This window comes from Heliangelus exortis, chromosome 21, assembly GCF_036169615.1.
Source record: "Heliangelus exortis chromosome 21, bHelExo1.hap1, whole genome shotgun sequence".
Taxonomy (NCBI): domain Eukaryota; kingdom Metazoa; phylum Chordata; class Aves; order Apodiformes; family Trochilidae; genus Heliangelus; species Heliangelus exortis.
In genome coordinates, this window is record NC_092442.1 from 4,955,637 (window position 1) to 4,981,509 (window position 25,873).

General features: G+C 56.0%; 2 protein-coding genes across 2 annotated transcripts; both read left to right on the plus strand.

Moving 5' to 3' along the window:
* Window positions 1–2,393: 2,393 nt before the first annotated feature.
* Window positions 2,394–20,660, plus strand: MMP28 (matrix metallopeptidase 28). Its single transcript, XM_071764955.1, has 8 exons — window positions 2,394–2,522; window positions 9,940–10,019; window positions 10,635–10,780; window positions 15,185–15,406; window positions 15,975–16,220; window positions 16,644–16,793; window positions 17,254–17,421; window positions 18,750–20,660. Exons 1-8 carry the CDS (start codon window positions 2,421–2,423, stop codon window positions 19,142–19,144), a joined length of 1,509 nt encoding a protein of 502 aa, XP_071621056.1. The 5' UTR covers window positions 2,394–2,420; the 3' UTR covers window positions 19,145–20,660.
* Window positions 20,661–21,389: 729 nt separating this feature from the next.
* GAS2L2 (growth arrest specific 2 like 2) lies at window positions 21,390–25,634 on the plus strand. The gene is made up of 7 exons (XM_071764953.1): window positions 21,390–21,413; window positions 21,504–21,873; window positions 22,453–22,691; window positions 22,798–22,905; window positions 23,469–23,565; window positions 23,936–24,203; window positions 24,374–25,634. The coding sequence occupies exons 2-7, from the start codon at window positions 21,516–21,518 to the stop codon at window positions 25,521–25,523; spliced, it is 2,220 nt and encodes a 739-aa protein (XP_071621054.1). The 5' UTR covers window positions 21,390–21,413; window positions 21,504–21,515; the 3' UTR covers window positions 25,524–25,634.
* The last annotated feature ends 239 nt before the right edge of the window (window positions 25,635–25,873 follow it).

Here is a 25,873-nt window from a genome sequence, read left to right on the forward strand (position 1 = left end):
GCCCAGAGCCCAAGAAATCAGGAATGTTTAGGCAACCAGAGGTTCTATGGATCTATTTATCATGTTCTTCCGGGAATGTTTTTCAGTAAAAGTTGTGTCAAGTATTTGCCACAGGCTTAACTTCTCAAGTTTCAGGGTAGCAGTTGCAAGGATTTAAACTCTTTCTTGTGTCCTGTTTCTGAGTTTTTACCTAACACTGTAAGAGCTGGAAGTCTGTTCACCTTTTACAAGATGGCTCCTCTGTTCCTGATACCAAGCTGATTACAGCAGCTGGATAAACATCTTTATACTCTGAGGGCTCTGATTTGGCATCTCCAAGACTGAGCTGAATTCTTCACCATTTAAAAGCCAAAAACCCCACAGACCTGCTTGGAAACCTGGCTGTTCCAGGGGCTGCAGGTGCCTTCCCAGCTACTTCCCCACATTACAACGAGCAGAGGAGGGAGTTTCCTGCTCCTGCTGGAGCCCAGCCAGCCACTTTCTCATCATCCATCTTCTTAAGTGGAAGAGCAGATGGATCAGTTGCTTCCTAGATACAAACCAAACACGGATGCATTTGCAGGCAGAGCTGCTCTTGTTTTGAAAGGAAGCACCGGGCTGACCTGTGCCAGGAGCTGCTGGTCCTTGGATCTCTGCAGCCAGGCCCAGAGTTCCCCTTGCACCAGCCCTTTATGTCTTGCCAGCCACCCCCTGTGCTCGCCCAGCCATGGCCTTCCTTTCTCTCATCTGTATTTCACCCCCCTTCCTTATTTTGCCATGTTATGCAGATCCCTTCTTCCCCTAAATCCCACTTGCCTTTCCTACAGGCAAGATGTCCAGATGAATGTCCCTCTCCAGCTGAAAAGCAACATGTTGCAGCATCCCTGTGGATGTCTTCAAGCTGCACTCAACAGATGCTCCTCCAACTTCAGGCTCTGGCATGACTAAAAAGAAGAGGAAGGGGCCTGTGAGCTTTAAAATAGGTGTGTGGCTGAAGCTGGTGTGAAAACAAAAGCAGATATAACTCACATCCTATTTTTTTTTCTCCCTAAAACGTAAGCAGCATCAAAACATCCTTTTGCTTTAGTCAAATGAAAACAAAACAGTCAAACAAAATACAGCAGGGAGTAAACAGAGCTGTTAACTTGTCACTGGCAACCACAAGATCAGCTGTGCAAGAGCTGCAGTCCTGACACACGTGCATCGTGTTGCCTTGGGTGGTGAAGAGCCCTCTGTCCCCACGGGTGACCAAATCCAATGTCTAAGAGGGAAATTTAAGCATAAAAACCACAAACCAGAAGCCCTGAGTGAGCAGTCATTCTGTAAAGCTTCAGAGCCTGCTGTTCTTATGTGTGGGGTGGTTTTTGCCAGACCTCTGAAGAGGGACAGTGTCACTTGCCCAACCTCCTGCAGTGCTGCACTTGTGCTGGGACAAACCCTCATCTGCTCTGGACAGAACCTCCAGGGTTTGGAGCCCAGAATTAACACAGTTTTAGGAAAAGCAGGTCCATCTTTCTTCTTCTCTTTCCCCCAGCTTCAAACTGGGCAGAGCCCCAGCCCAGCTGCCACAACCAGCAGGAGGTTTGTTCCAGCACCCCAACCTGACCCTGCTCTGCTCCCCATAGAGCCTGGAGAGACAGCACCCACAGCAGGACATATCCTGGGATGGATGGGATGAGTTACAGGCCTGGGAGCAGAGATGCTGCATGGGAGACATCAGAAGGATGGCAAGACCCAGACTGCTTTGGGTTGTAAAGGACCTTAAAGATCATCCAGTCCCACCCACTGCCATGTGCAGGGACCCCTCCCACCAGCCCAGGTTGCTCCAAGCCCCATCCAACCTGGCCTGGAACACTGCCAGGGATGGAGCAGCCACAGCTTCCCTGGGCAACCTGGGCCAGGGGCTCAGCACCCTCATAGTGAAGAATTTCTCCCGGATCTCTATCCTAAATGTCCCCTCTGCCAGTTTAAAGCCATCACCCCTCGTCCCATCACCCCAGCTCCTTGACAAAAGTCCCTCCCCAGCCTTCCCGTAGTCCTTCCAGGTACTGGAAGATCCAGCTGGATGCACGGCAAGCCCCCAGCTCAGCTTTCCCAGCTTTTCCTTAAGCCTGGAGATGGAACTGCGGTGGACAGGAGCTCCCAAACAGAATTTGTCCCAGTGGCACAGCTTACCCCGAGCCTCGCTCTCTCCCTTCATTCCCTAGAGGGATGCGGAGGGAAGAGGCATCGCCTTGCTGGGAAAGCGGGATGGAGACTGCCCAAGGGGGGGGGGGATTCCTGCCGGGGGAGGGAGGCAGCGGGGCGGGGGGGCAGGGGGGAAGCTGCTGCCCGCAGAGCCCAACCCTCCGCCGGGGCTGGGGCGGGACGGGACGGGACGGAGCCGCCCCCGGGGCCGGGGCGGGGAGAGGCCGAGCCGGGCGGTGCGGAGCGGAGCGGGGATGGGGCATGGGGCGGTGCGGGCGTTGCGGGCAGCCCTGGCCCTGGGGCTGCTGGCGGCGGCTCGGCCCGGCCCGGGACCTCGGCAGCGGCGGCAAGCGGAGGTAGGAACGGTACCGGGGTGAGGGGAGGGAGCTGCCCCCTGGACATCGAGGGCTGGGGATGTCCTGGGGTGCCTGGAACATTGGGAGTGGTGGTGGTGGTGCCACGGGCGTTTGTGCATGTCCCTTGGGTGGGGTGTGTGTCCCTTAGGTGTGAACGTATGTCCCTTAGGGGGGGTGTGTCCCTTAGGTGTGTGTGCATGTCCCTTAGGGGGAGGGAGTGTCCCTTAGGTGTGCCCATGCCGTAGGTGTGCACGTTCCTTAGGTGGGGGAGTTGTCCCTTAGATGTGTGTGCATGTCCCTCAGGGGTGTGTCTGTGTCCCTTAGGTGTGCCTGTGCCATAGGGGTGTGTCTGTGTCCTTTAGGTGTGTGTGTCTGTGTCCCTTAGGGGGAGGGAGTGTCCCTTAGGTGTGCCCATGCCGTAGGTGTTTTAGGTGTGTGTCTGTGTCCCTTAGGTGGGGGAGTTGTCCCTTAGGTGTGTGTGCATGTCCCTTAGGGGTGTGTCTGTGTCCTTTAGGTGTGCCTGTGCCATAGGGAGGTGTGTGTGTCCCTTAGGTGTGTGTCTGTGTCCCTTAGGTGTGGCCACAGTAAAGTTGTGCCCGTGCATGCCCTGGGTGTGCCCATGCCATAGGTGTGCCCGTGCTGGTGCCTATGCCATAGATATGGATTCCCATCCCATAGTTCTGTCTGCCAATGCCCCAGGTGTGCTCCTGACACGGGGGGGGGGGGTGTGCACATTCACGTCTATGTTCACACCTAGGTGCACACCCACGAGTGACACTGAGCAGCCACATCCCCGTGGGTGTGCCTGTCCCCGGTGTGTGCTGGTGGCTTGTCCCTGGCAGGGCTGTGGCACAGGCTGGGGATGGCCCCGTGCTGTTGGTTGTGCTCAGAGTGCCAGGGAGTGCCCACGCGTGGTGTGGGTGGGGATGTGTCCCCGTGGGTGATGGACAAATGAGACCCCCCCCTCCTTCCTCACAGCTCCGACAACAATAGAAGTCTCGCACTCGGAAACCTTCCCATCTCCTGGTAAATCAGGATGGGACAAAAGCCAAGCCCTCCCTTGCCCTGCCTCTCACCAGGGCTGTCCCTGTCACCTCTGTTTGTCCCCGTATCACTGTCACACCATGCTGCCATCCGTTCCTGTTTGCTTTGGAAGGATGAGGGATGAGATTTGGCTGGCCAGCAAAGGTTCACGTTGGGGATTTTTTTTTTTTTTTCCCTTGTTTAGGCATTGATCCAGCATACGTTTGCACAGATGCTTGGGTTTAAAACCCCAGCAAGTCCTGGTGGATTAATTGGGATTTTTCACATGCTCTGAGATGAAAAGTGCATGTGAGTGCTCAGAGCTTTGGTTTAATGGGCAGGTTTCTTGTCCTGGGAGGTGCTGTTTCAAAGATGTGTTTATACCTGTGCTTGTCCCTCTGTGCCAGGCCCCTCATGCCACCTGGGCAAATACAAAGCTGCCCAGCTCTTAATGCTCAGAAAACTGATTAATTTAAAATTCACATTACAAAGAAAACCACCTCCTGGGGGGTGAGACCTTTGAAAGGGCTGATCTGCCTTTTGATTCCTCACTGGTGACTTCTGAAAACTTTTCCCTTGGAGCAGGACCCAGGAGTGACAGATCCCAGGTGAGGGATGCTGGACAGTTGACTTTCCTGTCTCCCTGCCTCAGTTTCCCCAGTGTGATGTACTTGGCTGGTCAGGGATTTTTGGAACAGTGTGTACAATGGAAACATGCAGAGACTGGGATAAGGAAGCTTGCCTAAATAAACTGAGCAGTTAATTTTGCTTTTAAAAGGAAGCTGAAATTCTCACATAACATCAAATGGTTTGAGTTGCTTGTGGCTTTCAGAACACTGCCAGCCTTTGCTTCTAAAGCTTTTTTTTTTATTGCTTTTTAAAATAGCCAAAGTTAGCAACAATGGGTTGTGTAAACTTAGATGCAAAAGTCTGAGAAAATGTCCAGTTGTGTTGTTTTCCTGGCTTGTGCCCTTTTCTTCACAGCATTTGTATCAATCGCAGCTTAAAAAGAAAAAAAAGAAAAAAAGAAAAAAAGCTTGGAAATTTAATTTGAAACATTTGTGTGTTAAATCACCTTGTTATCTGCAGGCTCCAGATAGGAAAAGGTCCAAATCTAGAGAGCACATAGTTTGGCAGCCCTGGTTTCTGTCTGGGCTGTGCTCAGGACTGCAGTGGGGTGTGTGGTAATGCCCCAGCCTCCTCCATCCTGGGGGAACTCTGTAAAATCCATGGCACATGAGACCTCACCCTGGGTTGGGAGTGAAGAGCATGGCGGTGGTGCCAAGGACAATAAAGTCCCTGTAGTGGTTTGCATGAGAAGGTACAGGTCTGCTGTGATAGGAAGAAAATATTGGTTAGAAATTTGAGAAAAGCAGGGGATAGAAATGGAGAGTGAGACTAAAGGACCAAAACATTGTCATCCGGGATTTTTTTTGGTTTTTAAACTTATATTTTCCATCCTATCCCTTCTCAGCCTCGAAGCTCACTCTTAGCCTTGGCTCTGTGCTGTGTTTGTGCTTAGAAATACTCTGAAATCTGGATGAGCTCCTTTACTGAGTTGGGATGCTGGATGCTGAGAGCAGCCTGGCTGGTACCACCCAGCAAGTGGTGGGGGCTCGGGGGTCAGCTGGGACCACCCCTTCCCCCCTCCACTTTCCCTCTGGTGGAAAGAAGAGGAAGAAAACCTTCCTCCTGGGAAAAATCCCTGCTGTTCAGCCTCAGCAGGACGACGCAAGGAGTGGGAGAAAGGAGGAGAAATTACTCGGGTGCCATCGCCCCTGGGCTCCGCGGGGCTGGGAGGGTAAAACCTCTGAGATCAGAGCATGTAAAACCCATGAGATCAGGGTCACAGCCCACGGTGGGGATGTGGCAAATGCTTCCAAAGCACCCAGAGTTTCCCCCCCATCCCCCTCGGCTTGATTAACAGCCCCGTGAGTCACAGCAGCCCGAACAGCCCCGCTTTCTTTCCCAGAACAATCCCCATTTGTTATCCCCATTTGTTACGGGGGATAACAAGGGGCTGGTGGCTGCTTGGAGGGGGGGGCACCTCGCCTGCCCCCCAACTTCCCATCCCCACGGAGGGCCAGGGCCAAACGTTTCGTTTCCTTTCTCTCCTTAGACACGAAAACACAACCAGTCTGCGTGACCAAACTGGTTTGTCAGCCGCTCTGGTATTCGCAAGGGAAGGTGGTTTTCCCCCTGGTTTTTCCCCCCGAGAGTGTTTTTGGGTGGCATCCCAGCAGTTTGGGTGCTGCTGTTGAAAAGCAGGGGTGATTTGTAGTGATTGCTGCCGAGATTTTCCTGTATTCACCAAGCAAGCAGAGCCATCTGCCAGCCCCGCAGACACCACCAAGCCCACGGTGTCTGTTCCCTTGCAAGTGATGTGATATTTATTGTTCCTGGCCCCTGGCATCCCCTCCCATCCAGGAAAATTGGGAGGCAGGGAGCTAGCTCCTGTTCAGCATCCCAAAGATCTGGGTCACTGAAACCAGGAGGGGTTTTCCTTAGACCTGGTTGCTGCCCCCACCTCGCAGCTTCAGGAGATCCAGCCTGAAAAAAAAAAAAAAAAAAAAATCAACTGAAGGAGCTTGAAATGACACTGGGAACGGTGTTCCCCCAGCTTCAGTGGCAAGTAGATAATTTGCTGCTAAATTAGTTTATTTTCTGGAGGGGTAGGTAGGAGAGGAGGGTCCCTCAGGACCAGATGAGGCACAGCAGGGGAGCATCACAGCGGGGCTTGGGGTTTTAATCAGCTTCCGTCGTTAACACACGTAATTAGCTGATGTCTCCCTGGCTTTTCAGCGGGAGGACACCCGAGCTCCGTACTCGTTAATCACCCTTCTTGTGTGTCTGTATATATAAAATTTCTATAGGTACTTTTACACGAAAGAGACACAAGAATTCTGCTGAAGGGTTTGTGCCTGCAGGCAGGAATGCGGTTCGGGTGAGTGGAAATTCATGCTTTTTAAGTGAAACGAATGTTTTGAAATGCCTTGACACCTTCCAAAGGCCGGCAAGTAACCCCATAGAGCTGGGGCTCCTTCTGCAGCCGTGCCAAAAACGTGCTCAGGGCTCAGCTCTCCCCGTGTCTGTGCTGTGTGTGTGAGGGAAACTGAGGCGGAGAACTGGGAGCTGGGGCTTCTCAGGGGTGAAATCATGTGGGATGGATCCTGGGGCTCCATGAGCCGAGGACCCACCTGGGCTCACGAGGCTGCTGTTGCCTCCTGCTTCAAACCAAAAAGACCTGGAAGGTGCAGCTTGCAGCCAGCATCCTCTGTAACCGGGGCAGGGATCGCTGCCCTCTCCTGCCCGGGAATGGGAGGGAGGGGAGAGATGGGGTTTGTATCCAGGCAGAGCAGAAGGGACCGGAGTCAGGGGGAGGCAGACGTGAAGCTTCCCTGATACTTAACTGGTGGCGAGGTGCCAGAAGCTGAGTGTCTGGAGGGGAAGGCAGGCAGGAGCGGAGCCTGCCGCCTCTGTGCTCTTGTTATCCCAGTTTCCAGGGAGGGAGGTTTAATTGTATTTGCTGTTGGCTGTCTTCCAGCTGGGATGCTTGCGGTCGGGGGGCAAGGTGTTTCCTTGGCTTTAGCTCTCAGCGGAGATGTTTGCTCGAGTTGTGACCAGAGCCCTGAGATGGGAAGGGCCCCGCTGTCTCTCCCCCCCCAAACCATCCTCTTGCTGTTCTTATTGCACCCCCAGAAACTTCTCTGTTCTGGTGTTGTCTCCTGGGCAGCTGGACCTTTCCTCTTCTCTCTCCCTCCCTCCTCTGGAGGGGGAGCCAGGCATATTTCACATTAGTGCTCAGCTCTTGGTTTCCTGCTGTTTTTCTTTTCCCATTGTATGGAAAAGAGCATTTCCCTGTCTGGGGCAGCAGGGAGGGGGCTTCCCAGCATGGCCAGGTTTTGCATTGCAGCCTCTGGAGAGGTTTAATGGGCTGGTCCCAGCTTCCAGCCAGTCCTGCCAGAGCTTGGCTTGTGTCTGGAGGTGTGGAGAGCACACAGAGGTGTCCTGAGCACAGGCCCCTGTGGCACAGAGCTCTTGTCTTTCCCCATCACCCTGAAAAGTCCCTGGTCCAGGGGACTTGATGCACTCAGCTGTCTGATAAATACCTGCACACTGGAAGATCAGCAAGCACATCCTTCTCCTCTAACTTCATGTTCCCAGGGATGACATCACCTGGAGCTCACCTGGAGCTTTCTAGCCATGTCTAGAAAGTGTCATAACATTTCTCCTGGTAGTTTTGCAGCCTGAGATCTGGTGCCTGTGTGTGAGAAGCTCAGTGTGACACAGGTCAGAGAAAGGAAAGTCCTGCTCTGGTTGGACTTCCAAAGCTCAACAGGATGTGGGCAGGAATAATAAAGCCTGTGTAGGTGTTGGGGCCTGTCAAGTGCAGCTGCTGTGATAGCTGTTGCTTTTTCTCCAGATGGGGTTTCAAGCACTGGTGAGGCTGTGTTGGGAAAAACCCTTTTCAGGCTGTAAGAATGGGTTACAGGAGAGGAAACAGCTTAGAGCTGTTAAGTTTTAGATGCTAAGTGAAAGGGAGATTGTGGTAGAAAATGCTGAGGCTGTGCCATGCTTTGAAACGTGGGACTTTCTGTCCAGGCACTTTGCAACTCCCATTTATCTGCAGTGATGTAAGCACTGGGGTTTGTCAGCCCATATATGTAGCTGGGGATGATGTTCTACTTCTGGAGGAAACAAAAAACATGACTGAGAAAGGTGGCCAGATAGCTCCTCCTCTCCAGTAGTCTGAGGGCAACGAAACCTCCTTGCCACCCTTGTTCCCTCATCCTCATATCCTCCTCCTCTGCCCGAGCATCCTGAGCCTCTGTGTTCTGCCTCCTGGTACCCATGGAGGGGGGGTTTGTGTCCTGTGCCCAGGCAGATGGCACATCCAGGTTGTGCAGCCTCACACCCAGTGATCCTGACTCCCCAGGACCATGGGGTTTGGGTGACTTGATGCTCCAGCCTGATGCTGCTGCACCGGTGCCCCCTCCGGCTGGTGAAAAGGGTTTGGGGGGGGGGACACGGCCACATTTTTGGGCTGGGTGAAGGGCATGTCCTGCAGGGATCTGTGCTGGTTCCTCCCATCCTGCAGCCCGAGGTGTAGAAGGGGTGTAAAGGAGGAGATCAGCTCCACAGCTGGAGGAGATGGGGCCTGGGAAAGGTGCAGGGTGAGCTTGGAGAGGGGTTTGGGGCAGGCAGAGAGCACATGGAGCTGCCTGCCCTGTCCCTGAGAGGTGACTTAACAGCAAGCGGAGGGTTTGGGCAGGAGGAGGAGAGGGAGAGGCCCTGACACATCCCAGGGCTGACAGATCCTGAACCTGTTCCTGCTCCTCCCCAGGAGAACGGTGCCTGGGGGGGCTGGATGGATGCTGCCGGTGCTGGAGGGGTTGAATCGCCCGCTGGAGATGGTTGGGCAGGAGCAGCATCAAGTGCAGATAAACACCAATCCCCTTCTTCTGAGACGAGCCAGGAGAGAAGAAAGGGATTTTAAAAGCACCACTTTTACCAGCGGGCTGCAGTCGTGCTCGGCCCACCTCATCCCTTTGGGATGCGGGAAATGGAGCAGCCACTTTCCCTTTCTTATTCCTCGTTCCTTGAGCTCCGATTTCTCATGCACCAACAGGATGCTGGGCGGCTTGTTTGTCTCCTGCAGACAACCCCGGCGGCGGGGAAGGCGGGTGTGGAGCATTCCTGCAAGCCTGGCTCTTGATTCCTCCTGAAAGCTGGAGGCACAGGCTGGGCAGAGCCGTTTATTTTCTTTGAGAGTGGAATTTGTGTGCCGGAGAAAGTTCAGAGTCTCCGTGCATGTAAATGGCCGATAAGAAGAAGAATGGTTTGGCAGGGCCGATTGCCCCCTGCACATCCTGAAGTGGGGAGGGGGTGGGGGGGGAGGCTGAAGCCTGACCCCATCTCACAGCACCCTGCTCATGTCCACAGCGCTGTAGCCTCCAGTTTCATCGTTCCAGTTTAATCAAAAATTGCCTTGATTCCTCCATGGTGATTAGAATGGGTTTGGTAGCCTCTGGCTGCGGGTGACATGGGGGTTTTTGATCTGGTGATGTTAGCAATGGTTCTTCCTATACCTCTGTGGTGGTGTGGCCAAAAACCCAAGAGCCATCAGAAATGCTGGGCTTAGGCGAGGTTTTCCCATGTCCCACAATACAAATAGATAGACCAGAGCAGCTTGGCACCCACAGAGCTGCTTGGGGTGCTGAGCTCTTAGGGGAAAAAAACCTAAAAATAACGGGGCATTTCTGCACAGCATGGGGTTTGCAGCACTGCCTCCCATCACAACTTTGGGGTTTTTTTCCCCTTCCTTTCCCAAGCCAACACATGCAAACCTCTGCCTCTGCTCTGAGCTGTGCCTCTCCCATCTCTCTACTTCCAGCTGTTCCTGGAGAAATACGGATACTTGGGCCAGCTGGGACCCGGCACCCACAGCCCTGCCGAGTTCAGGGAGGCAGTGAGGTAAGGAAAGGAGGAAAGGAGCTTTTCCTTTCAAAGTGCAGCAGAAAAGCAGCAGCTGGGGCCTGGTGGGAGCTGCTGGTGCTCAAGGGGGGCTTTGTGCAGCCAGGAGGGTTCTCCCCCTTGCCTGCTCTGATGATAAAGCACAACTGTTCCTTTGGAAAGGCCGGGATATACATGGATCCTGGATGCTGGCTGGTGCCTCACTGTGCTGCTTTATTTGCCTTTTATGGCTGGGTGCTCCCCTCACAATAATATCTGCAGCGAGGCCAAGGTTGGGGATGGCTGGGAGATGTCAGGAGCCTGAGCTACGACTTCTAACAAGATCCCATTGGCTCTGGGAGCATCCCTGGCCTTTGACCCTGTGCAAAGCCAAGTGCAAAGGCCAGCAGCAGGGGCTGAAAGCTGGGAAAGGCATTTTTTAGGCTCCCTTGGCTAACACAGGAGATGGCTCACAGCTCGGGAGTGATTACAGAAGTAAATTCTTCTTTTATCACCTGGATGCATTCCTGAGGTGATATCCCTGGCTCAGGTCAAACACCCGGCACTAACACAACCAAACCTCCCCCGGGGAGGAATCTGAGTGCTGCTATCTCCCTGTCTGCCTTCCTTTCCCAGGAATTTCCAGCGGGTGACCCACCTCCCCCCCAGCGGGCTCCTGGATGCTCCCACACTCCATCAGATGGCTCTGCCCCGCTGCGGGACGGGGGATGGGAAGAGCCGGGATTCTGCCTCCCCGCGTCGCCGGCGCAACACCCGGCACGGTGAGCATCGGTGCCAGGGGGGCCGGGGGGGCTTCTGGGGTGCTGGGGATCCATCTCTTCCATTCTGGAGGTCTTCAGCCATCTCCCAGCTCCTGGAGATGCTGCTGTGCCTGGGAGGTGGAGCTCTGCTGGCACAGCATATGTCCAAGGACCTGACTGGGCTTTGGAAAACTTTATTTTTAAAGCTCTTTGTTTTGAGGTGTTTTGTGTGGCTCGATGTCAGCAGTGATTAGAAAGATGTGGCTCCCACCCGTGGGAAGCTCTCTGAGCAGGGGGGTGGGTGGGTTTACTGCTGCTGAGGATGCCAGGACATGTCCCAGGGAGCTATCAGGTCACAGTGGCCCCAGGCACAGCCCTGGTGGCACAATCCAGAGGGCAGGGACTGGCACACGGTAAAGTTCTCTCCGGGCTCTGCTGAGCTTTGAGACTTCTGATGTGTGTTGGTGACCCAGCAGTAACCACAAAACCTGCTGGTGCTGGGCTGCCTGCCCACCAGGGGGATGTTTCACCCACATTAAGGGGTGAAAATCGCTACTCTGAGCAACCCTCTCTTGCTCCTGTGTCGAGGGTTGGGCCTCTTTGTCTCTCCTGAGCTGTCTCCTGGGCTTGTGGATGAGTAACTGGATTCCTAGAGAGCGAGAGGGCTGGGGCCAGCTGGATTTGGGATGTGGGAAAAACGAAGGGGAGATTAAGAAAGAGCTCTGTGCCGTGTCAGGCTGTCTGCATCTGGCAGGGCTGGTGATGGACAGCCCCAGGAGACAGCCCCATCCTCCTCCTCCTCCATCCTTTGTCCTTCCTTCCAAACCCCTGAGGTGCAGCATCACCCTCCCAGCTCCCATCCCCGATGTGCCCAGGGAAGGTGGGATACAAAGCAGAGATGAGAAGGGTGAACAGGAGCAGCTGATGCCCTGTGGCTCATGGGCTCCTTTTTGGGGATCATGGTCCATGTGTGGGTGGTGAGAGATTCCTGTCAGCCCTGAGCTCTGTGTGGTTCTGGTGTCAGCAGAGAGGGAGTAACCAGCAGGAGGGAACAAGGCTGTTTATGGAATCCCAGAGAGGTACAGGTTGAAAGGGACCTGAAGATCACCCAGTTCCAACCCCCCTTCATGGGCAGGGACACCTCCCACCAGATTGCTCCAAGCCCCATCCAACCTGGCCTGGAATGTTTCCAGGGATGGAAGCAGCCACAGCTTCCCTGGGCAACCTGGGCCAGGGTCTTGTCACCCTCAGAGCAAAGGATTGCCCTTGATAAAGAGCAAAAGGATTGCTTCTTGATAAAGAAGAAATTACTAAAGAATTTCAGTGCCTGCATGCTGGGGGGGGGGGGGGGGGGAGGGAGGGGATGCTAACAGCACGGGTCAGGAAGGCTGAAGGCTTTGTGCTGCCTGTTTGTCCTGCTTGAAGCAGGAAACTGCTGCAGCTGAGCCAGCAAAGTGCTTTGTGTTCCACCCCTCTCCCAGCAGGACCTTTGCCATCACACCCATCCCACCAGCCTCGGGCACACTCACACCCTGGCACCTGGGCAAAAGCCCAACCTGACCCTGGGAGGGTGACCAGAGCCTCCCCTGCCCTGGGCTGCTCAGAGAGCTGGGGAAAGGATGAAGAACTGGGGGTGGGATTTGTCCCTGGGGGTCAGCTGGGGGTGGGATGTCTGACAGCTTTGCCAGGGGGATCATAGAATCATAGAATCATAGAATCCTAGGGGTTGGAAGGGACCTCGAAAGATCATCTAGTCCAACCCCCCCTGCCAGAGCAGGGCCACCTAGAGTACATCGCCTAGGAACGTGTCCAGGCGGGTTTTGAATGTCTCCAGTGAAGGAGACTCCACAACCCCCCTGGGCAGCCTGTTCCAGGGCTCTGTCACCCTTACAGTAAAAAAATTCTTTCTGATATTCAACTTGAACCTCCTATGCTCCAACTTACACCCATTACCCCTTGTCCTATCACTGGTCACCATAGAGAAAAGCCTAGCTCCATCTCCCTGACACTCACCCCTTACATATTTGAAAACATTGATGAGGTCACCCCTCAGTCTCCTTTTCTCCAAACTAAAGAGACCCAGCTCCCTCAGCCTTTCCTCATAAGGGAGATGCTCCACTCCCTTAATCATCTTAGTAGCTCTGCGCTGGACTCTTTCAAGCACTTCCCTGTCCTTCTTGAACTGAGGGGCCCAGAACTGGACACAATACTCCAGGTGCGGCCTCACCAATGCAGAATAGAGGGGGAGGAGAACCTCTCTTGACCTACTAACCACACCCTTTCTAATGCACCCCAGGATGCCATTGGCCTTCTTGGCCACAAGGGCACATTGCTGGCTCATGGTCATCCTCTTGTCTACCAGGACCCCCAGGTCTCTTTCACCTTCACTGCTCTCCAGCAGGTCAGCCCCCAACCTATACTGGGACATCGTGTTGTTCTTCCCCAAATGCAAAACTCTACACTTCCCTTTGTTGAATTTCATCTTGTTCCTCCCTGCCCAACTCTCCAGCCTGTCTAAGTCTCTCTGAATGGCAGCACAGCCTTCTGGTGTGTCAGCCACTCCTCCCAGCTTAGTGTCATCAGCAAACTTGCTGAGGGTACATTCTATACCCTCATCCAAGTCGTTGATGAATATATTGAACAACACCGGTCCCAGTACCGACCCTTGAGGGACTCCACTAGTCACACACCTCCAACCAGATTCTGCCCCATTGACTACAACTCTCTGACTCCTTCCTTTCAACCAGTTCCTGACCCACCTCACTACCTGATCACCAAACCCATACTTGATCAACTTATCTACAAGGATGCTGTGAGAGACGGTGTCAAATGCTTTACTGAAATCAAGATAAACCACATCTACCGCTCTTCCATCATCTATCCACCTAGTAATTTCCTCATAGAAGGCTATGAGGTTAGTCAAACATGATTTACCCTTGATAAAACCATGCTGACTGCTCTTGATGACTCCCATGTCCTTGATATGCCTGGAGATAGTGACAAGAACAAGTTGTTCCATCACCTTTCCAGGGATGGAGGTGAGGCTGACCGGTCTATAGTTACCCGGGTCCTCCTTCTTGCCCTTCTTGTAGACTGGAGTGACATTTGCTATCCTCCAGTCCTCAGGCACCTCTCCTGTTACCCATGACTTATTGAAGATGATGGAGAGTGGCCTAGCAATGACCTCCGCCAGCTCCCTCAGCACCCTTGGATGCATTCCATCTGGACCCATCGACTTATGGATGTCCAGATTACTCAGCTGATCTTGGCTCAGCCCCCCAAGATCCAGCCCTGGAGTGCTGCTGGCTCTGTTCTCCTGCTTCCCTGCACAGCTGGAGCAGGTGCTGGAGATCTGTCACTGCTCCCATGCCTCAGCACCAGCTCTGGCATCTTCTCAGCAGGGCCCCATGGCTTCTCTCCCAGTCCCTGACACCCCCAGCCAGATGTAATCGTGGGGCCCTGGGGTCCCTGCAGCTGCTGGAGGAGGAGGAGGGGGTGGTGATGCTGTGAGAACATGCATCTCTGTACCCCTGCCTGGGGAGAGGAGGGTAGGGACCTTAAGAGGATCTCACAGCCTTGTCTTCTTTGTCATTGTCACCCTCTGCCCCAGTAGCTGTGTAGTTCCTTATGGGACAGAGCTTTGAAGGAAACCAAGGTCCTTGGTGATGGAGAAATGATGCTTTTAAAATGAATGGTGAGCTGTGGTTTGTCCCCGCTGGGACATTCCCAGCTTGGCTGGCAGACAAACATCTTCTGCATGTAGAAATGGTCAAGATGTTCTTAAAAATGGTGAAAACCCAGCCCTGAGCACTGGGGAGGAGCTGGTCTTCTTTTCCTTGCCTTGGCTCGGTGTCTGCTGTGTTGCAAGTCCTTGTATGGGGGGGAAGAAAAGAGATTTCCAAAAGAAAAAAAAAACAGACAAGGGACTTGGGGAGGGAGCTCAGGTGCTGCTGAGAGCTCTTCCCACTCCTTTTGCCATTGGTCCTCTTGTTTTTGGAGGTGGCTTTGCTTGCCCTCCCTGACAGCCTGTCCTTAGGCTGCATCTTCTGGGCATGAAGCTGGCATCAGGGTCAGGGCAAATTTGGCCTTGCAAACCATGAGAAGGAAAGGGCGGGGGGGGATGCAAACTGGCTGCTGCAGCTTCTTCTCTCTTTGAGAAGGTTTTGGCCCCTCTCTTAGTGTTTGGTTGCACGTCCAACTTTGGGAACCTTTGGGTGGGGTCTGATGGTGGCACCTTCAGAGGGATTTCATGGGTGCTGAGTGTTGGTGGCACACCTGGCTTGACTTCAGCTGCAGCTTGGAAAAGCCAAGGTTTTGGGGTTTTTTTCCAGTGCAGGGAACCTTCCCTCCACCCAAGCAGCCCCGAGGTGGGAGAACTATTCCCCAGTCCCCATTATGGTTCTGAACTTCCCCTCTTTTTTGCAGGTGGGAGGTGGTACAAGAGGCACCTGAGCTACCGGGTGGTGAACTGTCCCTCCTACCTGCCCCAGCACGAGGTCCGTCTGGCTGTCAGAGCTGCTTTCCAGCTCTGGAGCAACGTGTCCTCCCTGGTGTTCTGGGAGGTGCAGGATGGCCCAGCTGACATCCGTTTGACTTTCTTCCATGGGGATCACAACGATGGACTCAACAACGCCTTTGATGGACCAGGTGCTGGTTGCTTCCCCCTCGGAAGTTTCTCTTTTCCAAGGTGGGCTGGGGTGGAGGTGGTTGTTGGAGGCAAGGTTCTGGTCCAGCTGTCCCTCTAACCAAGGACACCTGCCAGTTTGCACCAGTTTGCTTTCTGATTTGGGGTCCTCACTCCCAACTCTGTGACTTGGGGTCTGCTGTTGAGGCTGTTGAGATTGCTCATTCTAGGATCATGCTGGTGGCCTTTGAGGAGCCCCCTCACCCTCACAGCCTCCTCCAAACCTGTGCTCGTGCCTTCCAGATAAGCTTTTCTACATGGCACTGTCAGGTTTACTCTCTTCTTGAGCTTTTATCACTTTGGTGTCTTCAGTCCCGGGGGCAAAAAACTCAAAGCCCAGAGCAGACAAACCCTCCCTGTGCTCAGCAGCAGAAAGTAGAACTGGTTTGGGTTGAAGCTGCTGCTCTTTCTCTGGAGACCCCCTAAACACCTATAATGGATAATGCATATTTAAGCAAACCAGAGCTGCACGTGCCTCCCCAACCCCTCCCTTGGCTGCCCCATGGTCCCTGATGGGTGTTTTATCTCCAGGAGGTGCCCTGGCCCATGCCTTCTTCCCCCGGAGAGGAGAAGCCCACTTTGACAGCGCCGAGCGCTGGTCCCTGCGCAGCGGCAAAGGGCGCAACCTCTTTGTCGTGGTGGCACACGAGGTTGGGCACACCCTGGGGCTGGAACACTCCCCTGTCAAGAGTGCCCTGATGTCTCCCTACTACAAGAAGCTCAGCAAGGATTTTGTCCTCAGCTGGGATGACATCTTGGCCGTCCAGAACTTGTACGGTGAGTGTGGCTTCCCTGAGCATCTCTTGGTTCCTCCAGGGCTGTTCCCTGGGGTGGAGAGTGGAGAGAGGAGCAGAGAGGTGGGGGGCAAGGGGAGAAGACCCCCCAGCCCAGAGGAATGGTGGCAACAGGCCCCATCACTTTGTGGTGGGGGAGGAAGACACAGTGAGGCATGTGGGATGGGTACCAGGTCCTCCAGGGCAGGGAAGGTTGGACTTTGCATCCAGGGAAATACTGGTGCATGTTTTTGGGGCTACCAAGGGGTCATTGCCAGCACTGTGTGGAGGGGGACAGGAAGCAGACAGTGGGACCAAGAGTGCTGGACCCTGGGGTGGATCCCCAGCCCTGTGCTCAAGCAGTGCTTTGGGTAAAGCCATTTCCCTGCCCATTCTTCACAACTCACCCCCCCTTGCTCCATCCCAGGGAAGCCTTCCACGGGCTCAGCCATCCAGCTGCCAGGAAAGGTCTTCACTCACTTCCAGGACTGGGATATGGACCTTTACAGCAAGGACCACAAACGGAGGAGCCTCAGCTCTTATTACTGCCACTCCTTCTTTGATGCCATAACTGCTGGTGAGCACTGGGCACCACAGCTCTCTCCCAGAACACATCCCCCAGCTCTGCAGCACACAGTTGCTGCTCTGATAAGTTCCAGTGGTGGGAAAGGTGGGTTCGGCTGGTCCACAGTCCCCTCTGTGCTCCCAGGGCTGGTGGTATCACTGACACACACGTTGCTGCCAGGGAGTGGAGCATCTTCAGGACAGGGTGATGGCTTGGTGGGTCGGGAGAGCAGGAAACACCCTTAGAATTGGGCTGCAGGAGCTCAGCTGTGGAAGACCAGCCTGGAGAGGGAGCTGTGGTCAGCTTTGCTCTTCTCCAGCCCGGAGGGGAGGCAAAGGGATGAAACGGAGGGGGTGGCAGGAGAGGCAGAAGGGAGCACCCAGACCCTGAGCATCCCTCGGGGAGGTGAGGGGTGGCTGGGAGGTGGGATGAGATTCCTCATCTCTCAGCCGGGACTTCCTCTGCCCCTCAGACGCGGATCACAACCTCTACATCTTCAAGGGCTCTCACTTCTGGGTGGTGCCTGTGAGCGGCAACGCCAGCGACCCCCGGGCCCTGCAGAGCCGCTGGCCCGGGCTCCCCGCGGGCATCGACGCCTGCGCCTGGTCCCAGCTCAGCCACAAGTTCTACTTCTTCAAAGGTAAGGGAGGCACCGGCAAGCAGGGCTCCCCTCGGGGCTGCTGCTGCTCCCCCTGCTGTGGCCTGCCTGGCCTGCTCGTCATGGAATCCCAGACTGGGTTGGGTGGGAAGGGATCTCAACCATCAGCCAGCTCCAACCCCCTGTGTGGGGGGACACCTCCCACCAGGTCCCACCTTTCCCACCTCTTGCTCCAAGCCCCATCCAATCTGCTCTTCAACACTGCCAGGGATGGGGCAGCTACAGCTTCTCTGGGCAACCTTCGTAGTCTCACCACCCTCATAGTGGGGGATTTCTTCCTAATGTCTGACCTAAGTATCCTCTCTGCCAGTTTAAAGCCATCACTCCTTGCGCAGTCTTCTGTCCCATGGTCCCATCCCTGTGCAGAGCTGGGGCATTGCTGGGGCCCCAGTGTGCTAAAACCTACAGGAGCCCCGGGCTTGGTGCCTGCCACAGATTAACCACATGGCTTTGGGTGTATTGCCCTCCCCTTGTGCCTCAGTTTCCCCTTCGGTGCCTTCAGCAGAGCAGTGCTTGCTTTGAAAACAAAACTGACTTCATCAAATTCTTTGGGATCCCCAGGAGAAAAATCACTTCCCAAAGCTGCCTGGCCACAGGAGAGCTGGGACAAGCAGGGTGCCCGAGGTTCCTTGCACTGTGCAGGGGGCTGAACAGCCACCAGGAGCTGCACTGCTGTCCCCAAGCTGCCCGGTGGCTCCTCACAGCCGAGGGAGGTCAGACCAGGCAACCCCAGTGCCAGGGGCAGCCCCAACCTCTGATGGAAACCAATTACCAGCCCTTCAGAAAGGGACCTTTGTTGGTGGGGCTGGGTGAGAGCCCAAAGCCCCTCTCCCTGCCCAGCCCTCACTTCTCCTTCCTACCCTGGGGCTGGGGCAGGGTGGAGAGCAGAAAAGGGGCTTTTGTCTGCCTGCTTCTGGGGACAGGGCTGTGTGGGGACAAGGTTGTGCAGGGACAGGGCTGCATGGGGACAGCTGAGCACTCGTCCCTGATTGCAATTCCTGCTGCTGCCATCCTGGTCTTGGTTGTTCTAGGTCCATCTGTCCTCTTGACCTTGCAGCACGGGCTAGCAGACAGTGTGGTGGCCTTGCCCTGTCCCTGGCAGTCTCATTTCATGCCTTCGAGCCACTGAGCTGCCGTGCCTCAGTTTCCCCCCTTCTTCCCTCTCCCCAAGCCTGGTCCATGGGGCAGCCCCGCAGTGGTGCTGGTCAGGTAACCAGTGGGATGCACAGAGCCTCCCACATCTCCTGCAGCTGGTGCTGTGATGGACCCCGTTGTGGTGGGCTCTTACCCCTCTCTCCTGCTCTCCCCAGGTGGGCGATGCTGGTGCTACAGGGGCTCCACCTTGGAGCCAGGGTTCCCCCAGAAATGCAGCACCCGCGGGCTCCCCCGGCACCCCGACACCGCACTCTACTTCCAGCAGCTCCGGCGCCTGATCCTCTTCAAAGGAGCCAAATACCTGGTGGTGAAGGAGGAGACCCTGGATGTGGAACCCTACTACCCCCGCAGCCTGAGGGACTGGCAGGGTTTGCCCCCTGGCACGAGGGGGGCTGTCACCCACCCCGATGGCTTTGTCTACTTCTTTCGGGATGATCAGTACTGGCAATTCGACCAGGGGAAGCTGCAAGTGGTGGCCAGTGGCAAGTGGGCCACCCAACTGCCCTGGATGGGCTGCTGGGATGCAGACAGTGAGCAGGTCATCTTCTGAGCTCGGATCCCTTTTTTGGTTGACTCGGGATTCTTGTCCTGGGATGGTTTGGCAAGGACCAGCATGTTGGAGCTGGATGCCATGGCATGGTGGTGGAGCAGGGGTGCTGCTGGGATGAGACAATCACCATCTCCCGTGGGACTGCCACAGCCAGGTGGGCTGGAAGCTTTGAGAAACAATATTTTTAAAAAGGACCAAACAGAAGAAAATGTCGGAAGCCATGGGGAATGCAAACAGCCCCCTTCCTGGACAAGACAGAGTTACATGGTTCTTTCAGACTGAGGCTGGAGTTTGTTGTACTTTAGCTGTTGTTTTCCTACAGCTGGGCAAGGAGGTGGCTTCTGGTTTGGAGCTAGGGTGGCTTGGGGTTGTTTCCTGGTTAAAACCGAAAGAAAAGAGCTATTTGGGCAAAAATAAGGGCCTGTGTTGAGTTTTACCATGTGCTCAGAGCCCCCTGCAATGCCCCTTCCCTTGCCTTGGAGGGTCAGAACCTTGAGGGGGAAATCCCAGCCTTCAGGTGAGGCACCAGCTGGAGACACCAATCCTGGGGGGATTTTGGGGGGATTTTTGGTACAGCAAACCCTCTTTGGGCTCAAAGGAGGGGGTTACAGCAGAGCTGCTGCCCCTGTCACTGTGGAGCTCGAGCTCTCTGATGTATTTGGGAGGACTGGGTGGATTCTCTGATGTCTGGTAAGGGTTGTGCTCACCTGGCAGCCTTTCTCATGTGCAGGGAAAGTGCCTGTGCTCTGCTCTGCTCTGTCTGCAAGATCTCAATGTGTTTTTGAGTCCTTTCTGCCACAGTGGGTTGAACAAGGGTGACAAATCCCTGGGGAAGGCAGGGAAGAGGAGAGGGTGAGCAGGGCAGACAGAAATGTCCGTGCAGGCTCAGGAGAACAGCTTGGCTGTGTATTCCTCATTCCTTTCCCAAAGCAGCTCCCCACCTGGAAATACTGCTGGCTCCTGGGCACCCAGACACCCATCACATCTGCAAAGGACCCATCAGTCACCTCCTGCAGCCTGGGGGGCAGAGTCAGGGCCCCCAGCCTTGAGTTTGGGTGTCAGCAAATGCCAGCAGCCCTTGGGCAAGGGCTCAGCTTCCTGAAAATGATCTTTGGTTGAGAGAAATGGGGATTTTCCCCACACTGGGCTTGTCCATGGGTGAGCTGCTGCTCCTCTGGTGTTGTCCAAGGACTCAGCCCCCAGTGATGGGTGCCCTGCTTCAGGTGGGTGGCTTCAGCATGGGGCTGTGGCTGGTCCTGCCGTGCCCAGAGCCAACACCAGTGGCTCTGTCCATTTTTTTGTGGTATTTGTGAGCGAGCCCTTGCTGGGCAGACGTGGTCACCGTGCCTTCATCTGCTCACAGCTTAAAACCTCAGGGGATTTTCAGTGTTGCCAAAGAGATGGGGCTGTGCCATTTTGATTTTGAATTGGAGGTGATAAGGAGGTGACGTTGCTTCCAGGGAGTCCCAAGGGCTTGGAGATTTGATGGCAAATAAAATGAGACTCTGGATATGCAGTTTTCATGTCATGCTTTGTTTTGGGTTTTCAAGGCAATCTCCCATTCCCAGAAAGGGCTCTGTTCCAGCTGCGTCTGTGGTTGAGGCTGGGGTGGGAAGTGCTCAGCTTGGCCTCAGCTTTCCTGCTTGCTGGATCAAATGAGGGGATGAATTCCACTGAAAACTCTGTGATGGGGATGATGCTCGACAGTGAAGTAAACATGGAAACTCTCTTCCCTGCTTCATCCCAAATTACTGAGGATTTCTCCATGCTTTGGGATGTATTAATGGTTTGGATTTTTTCCCAAGCATTGAGGCTGAATTCTTACTGAGGAGGACGCTCTGGAATAGCTGGGATTCCTGCATTTCCTCCCCCTAAATAATGCTGGCTGATGTGCAGTGAGCATCAGCAGCTGGCTCCAGGGAGAGGACAGGGTCACCCAACATGGCCAGAACCTTCCCAGCTCCATGCAAGGCTCCATTTCAGCCCCAAGGGGTGAGCACATCCCTGGTAGGTTTTTTTTTTTTTGCAGAAGTATCCAGGTGCTGGGGCAGGTCTGAATGCTCTGGGTTGGGGCAGAAGGAGCAGGGCTGCTGGAGCAGGAGCTGACACTGAAGGGTTAATGGGGAGTGTTTGCAGCCTGTCCCTTGTCACCAAGGAGAAGGGCACAGCACTTGGGAAGGAAACAAAACACCCACTGCCCAGGAGGGTGATTTCCTCTTCCCCAGGGACAGAGAAGGGCTCCCAGGTGGCAGAGAACAAGTGGCACCGGGTGAGTGTGACTGCTGGGAAAGTGGGCTGGGGGCACATCCTGGGCCAGCTCCCCATGTCCCATCACCCTTTTCCCTTCCTCTCCTCCCAGTCCTATGGCAAAATGTGGGGGACTCCGAGCACCACGGTGCGGAGCATCCGTCCCTACCAGTCCGGCGAGCAGTACCTCTGTGCCATGAAGGAGGACTTGGCCGAGTGGCTGAAGGAGCTTTACGACCTAGACATTGAGGTGGGCACCTTCTTGGAGGTGCTGGAGACAGGGGCCGTGCTCTGCTCCCACGCCAACAACATCACCCACGTGGCCAAGGAGTTTGCCTCTGCCTGCCCTGGCGGGGCCCAGCACCTCCGCCTGCCCGCTGCCGGTGTCACCTGCAACCTCACGGCACAGCCAGGCACCTTCCAGGCCAGGGACAACATCTCCAACTTCATCCAGTGGTGCAGGAAGGAGATGGATATTAAAGGTAGGACGCTGAGCTCCAGTTGCCCCGTGTCCCCGTGGTGGCATCGGGCAGCCCATTCAACACAAACAAGCCCTGAGCTGGGAGTTCCTGCACAGAGCTTGGCAGCAGCTTTGCAGGGTGCTGGGAGGCAGTGGGTGTGTTTGCTTGGGTGCAAATAGGTGCTGGGGGGTGGAAATGGAGAGGGCGTGTGCTACAGCATGGCCCTGCCCTGCTCAGCATAATCTTGGTCATAAAAAGACATCAGAAGTCATCCTGGCTATGAGCAAAGGGTCTGTCACCCTGTCCCCACCACCAGCGAGTGCCTGGGAAGGGCATGGAGTCCTCAGCACGCTCAGCCTTGGGGTTTTGTGGCTTTGGGGTGCTCTAAACCAGTGGTAGAGACTTTGTAGATACCCAAGGGGAAGGCTCTTCCTTTGTGAATTTATCCCAACTCTAGTTCACCCAACCATATTCCTAGCGGGATGGCTACAGGGAATAACTTCCCTCCGGGCAAGTTTTGCCTCTTCCTGTGCCTTTCCTCCCTTTTGTCCCCATCCCCATGGGATTGTTCTGGCTCTGTCCACCCTTGCCCTGCCCTAGATGTCCTGATGTTTGAGACGGAGGACCTGGTGCTGAGGAAGAACGAGAAGAACTTCGTTCTGTGCCTGCTGGAGCTGGCACGCCGGGCTGCCCGCTTCGGGATGCGTCCCCCAACCCTCATCCAGATGGAAGAGGAGATCGAGGAGGAGCTCCGTGAGGAGCTGGAGCTGCCATCCACGGATACTCAGCTCTCCAGGCCCCCCAGGAAACCACGGGACCTCAACAACCTCGACCAGATGGTACAAGGGTGCACAGAGGAGGATAGGGATGGGAATGGGGATGGGAACGGCCACCCCAGAACCTTTCCCAGGAATCCTGATGAGGACCCATCCCTGCTGCCCACAGGTTCAGCACCTGGTGAGCCGCTGTACCTGCCCAGTCCAGTTCCCCATGGTCAAGATATCTGAAGGGAAATACCGTGTGGGTGACTCTGACACCCTCATCTTTGTCAGGGTGAGTCTGCTTCACCCCTTGCTTTTGGGGCACAAGGAATCCTCCTCTGCTGCCACAGAGCCTCTTCCATAATCCATCCCCCAAATGGGACCAGTGAGGGTTTTTTAACCATTACTGCCAAGGCAGGGAAGCTCAGCCTCGTGGTGTGTGTGCTTGCAGGGATGTAACCATCCACATGTATGGGACAAACCCTGCTGTCCCATGCCAAGCCAGAGCCAGGTCTTACCCAGCCATGGGAGCACAGAGGTGCCCTTGTCCCTGCCTGGGTATATCCCTAAGCCTGGCCTTCTCAAAGGGCCCAGGCCACGGTGATGGAGAGGGGCTTTTCACAAGGCCCCATTGTCCTTGGGGTGATGGGAGGTGCCAGTTGGCAGTGGGAGCTGAGACCCCCCCTGCCTTGGTGGCTCTGAGCTGGGGCTGTCCTTTGGGTGACACTTAGGGTAAGCCCACAGCTCCTGAAGCCTGGCTGGGTGTGTCACCCTCAGACACCTTAAAAAGAGGGTGGGGTCCCACGGGTGCCTCCCATGGACCTCTCTGGACCTGCCACGTGGCATCCCCTCCAGGTCCTGCGGGACCACGTCATGGTGCGGGTCGGGGGCGGCTGGGACACGCTGGGGCACTACCTGGACAAGCACGATCCCTGCCGCTGTACCTCGCTCTGTGAGTCCCCGTGTCCCCAAATCCTTCGGATCTGCCCCATGGGCGGGGCGGGGAGGAAGGGGAGGATGGGTGGGGGGTGTCAGTCCTGGGTCTCGCTGCTCCTGGGACCAATCGCAAGAGCGGTTCTGGTAGCTTTGCTTGGGGAGTTTGGGGACTTTCTTTGGCTTTGGTGGCCACTAGAGGTCACGGCAGACTTCTGGATGGAGCCGGACCCCAAAAGGCCCTTTGCAGGGAGCACAGGTTTGCACCAGCATCCCCGGGGGGTCGGGTGCTGAGCGGATGCCTGGGGTGGTGGATGCGCCCTGGGGGTGGGTGCAAAGGACAGTGATGCTGATTTCCCCCCCTCCCCCCCCCCCGTTTCTCCCCCCAGCTCACAAACAAGTCTGGAAAAGCCGCAGCCCCCAGCATCAAGTGCAGCACGAGGTCTGGTTGTCCCCAGCCTCCAAGGTGGCCACCCGTGGCCAGCCCCAGCCCACACTGCTGGTCAGCCGCTCGCAGAGCCCCCTGCCCCCCATTACCTGGGGGTCCCGTGTCCCCTCCAGTCCCCACAGACCTGCCACCCCGTTACCAGAGGGCTCGGGTCACCCACGGGGTGCCAGCCCTCACCCAGCACAGCCTCGGGGGGTCCCCTCGGGCAGGTAAGTGGTGCAGAAATCCTGTGTGTCCCCGACCACCCCAAAGCTGCTTTCACAGCACCTTTTTCTCACTTCCCTGATTTCTTTGTCCCCTCCCTTCCGGAGGTGTGGATGTGGGGGGGTGGGGTGGGTGCAGGAGCACCCCAACCCTTCTCTGTTCTCTGTTCTTGCAGGATGTGGCAGCCAACACCATCCAGGTCACCCACTCGACCCAGCACCCCTTGCCATGGGGCTAAGAGCCGGGCACCCACCCCCTCCCGGATAGCCCCCAGCACCCAGGACAGCGTGGGGGTCCCCAAGACACCTTGTGGGCCCACCCGAGGGAGAACCCCCCCAGCACTGGCACAGGGCAGGTGCACAACACCCAGCACCCAGCAGACACCAAAAAGCACCCAGCAAAGAGGCAAATCACCTTCTGTGGCTGGCGGGCTGCAGGAAGGGGGGGTCCCTGCTGTGGTCACACCCCGTGCCCCCAGCCCCATCAAGCTCTGTGCCCCCTCCCCACACCAGGATGCCCGGAGACACTCACAGAGCCAGAAACACCCACGGGAAGGCAGACGGGGAGCCCTCGGCCGGGGCCAACCACCCTCACCCCAGGATCCCTCCAGCCCCCCTCTGAAACAAGATGGCATCAGCATCCCCCCCCCCAAAGCCAGCCCCCCCATTCGCTGTACCCCCACCCCCCTGGCCAGGCTTGCAGATGAGTGCGAGGGCTGTGCTGCTGGGGGGGGTCCCCGTCAGTGCCCCCCATCCCTAACCACAAGGGCTGCCGAGGGTCCCGAGGTGCCAGGGGATGAACTGGGGGGAGCCTGTGCCCCTGTCAGTGGGAGTGGGGGTCTCAGGGGGTGCTGGGGGCAGGCACAGCCCCCTGGCTATGACAGGGTGGTGGAGGAGCTCTCCCACGGGCGGCAGCCCCTGCGTCCTGTAGATCTGGGGAGCTGGATCCCCAAAACCCCCCCTCCAGCCACCCCACAGCCCCCCACCCTACCCACCAGTGGGGAGGTGGAGGGGCAGGGTGTGGGGTCCCAGACTCCACGGGGGCCCAAAGCCAGCGCTGTCCCCAAGCCCCGGCGGTGCCTGAAGAAACCCGAACGCGTTCCCTCCATCTACAAGCTGAAGCTGCGGCCCAAAGTCCGTCCCCGGCGGGACCACAGGCCCGGCAAGAGACCCTCACGTATCCCCACCCCCTTGGGGCAGCGCCAGCGTCGCCCCCCGGGACCCCCCCAGCAGCCCCTGCCCCGTGACACCCATCCCGGGGCCAAGCCCTCCCCGGCTGACAGCGGAGCCTGGCTGACCGAGGATGATGAAGAGGTGTGGGTCTGACCTGCACCCCGAGTTTGGGCAGGGATAGACCCCCTCCCTCAGCCCAGGGATGGACCCCCTGGGGGTGTCCCCATGACTTTGCAGAGCTGCACCCATTCCTTCCATTTTTTTTCTTTTTTTTTGAGGGGGACACAGGACTGGTAATTCTCTTCCCAAGCTGTGACTCTTGTACAGTACAGCCCCCAGTTTCTTTCTGCAGAGAAAAAGAGTTCAGCTGCCCCTCCCCATGGTGTCTCCCAAAGCACGGGACACCCCACACGTGGTATCCAGGCGTGCAAAGCATCTTGTGCCTCAGCTCTGTGACAGGGGACCAATGATCCTCAGGGCTTTCAGCACCCAGAGCCTTCATG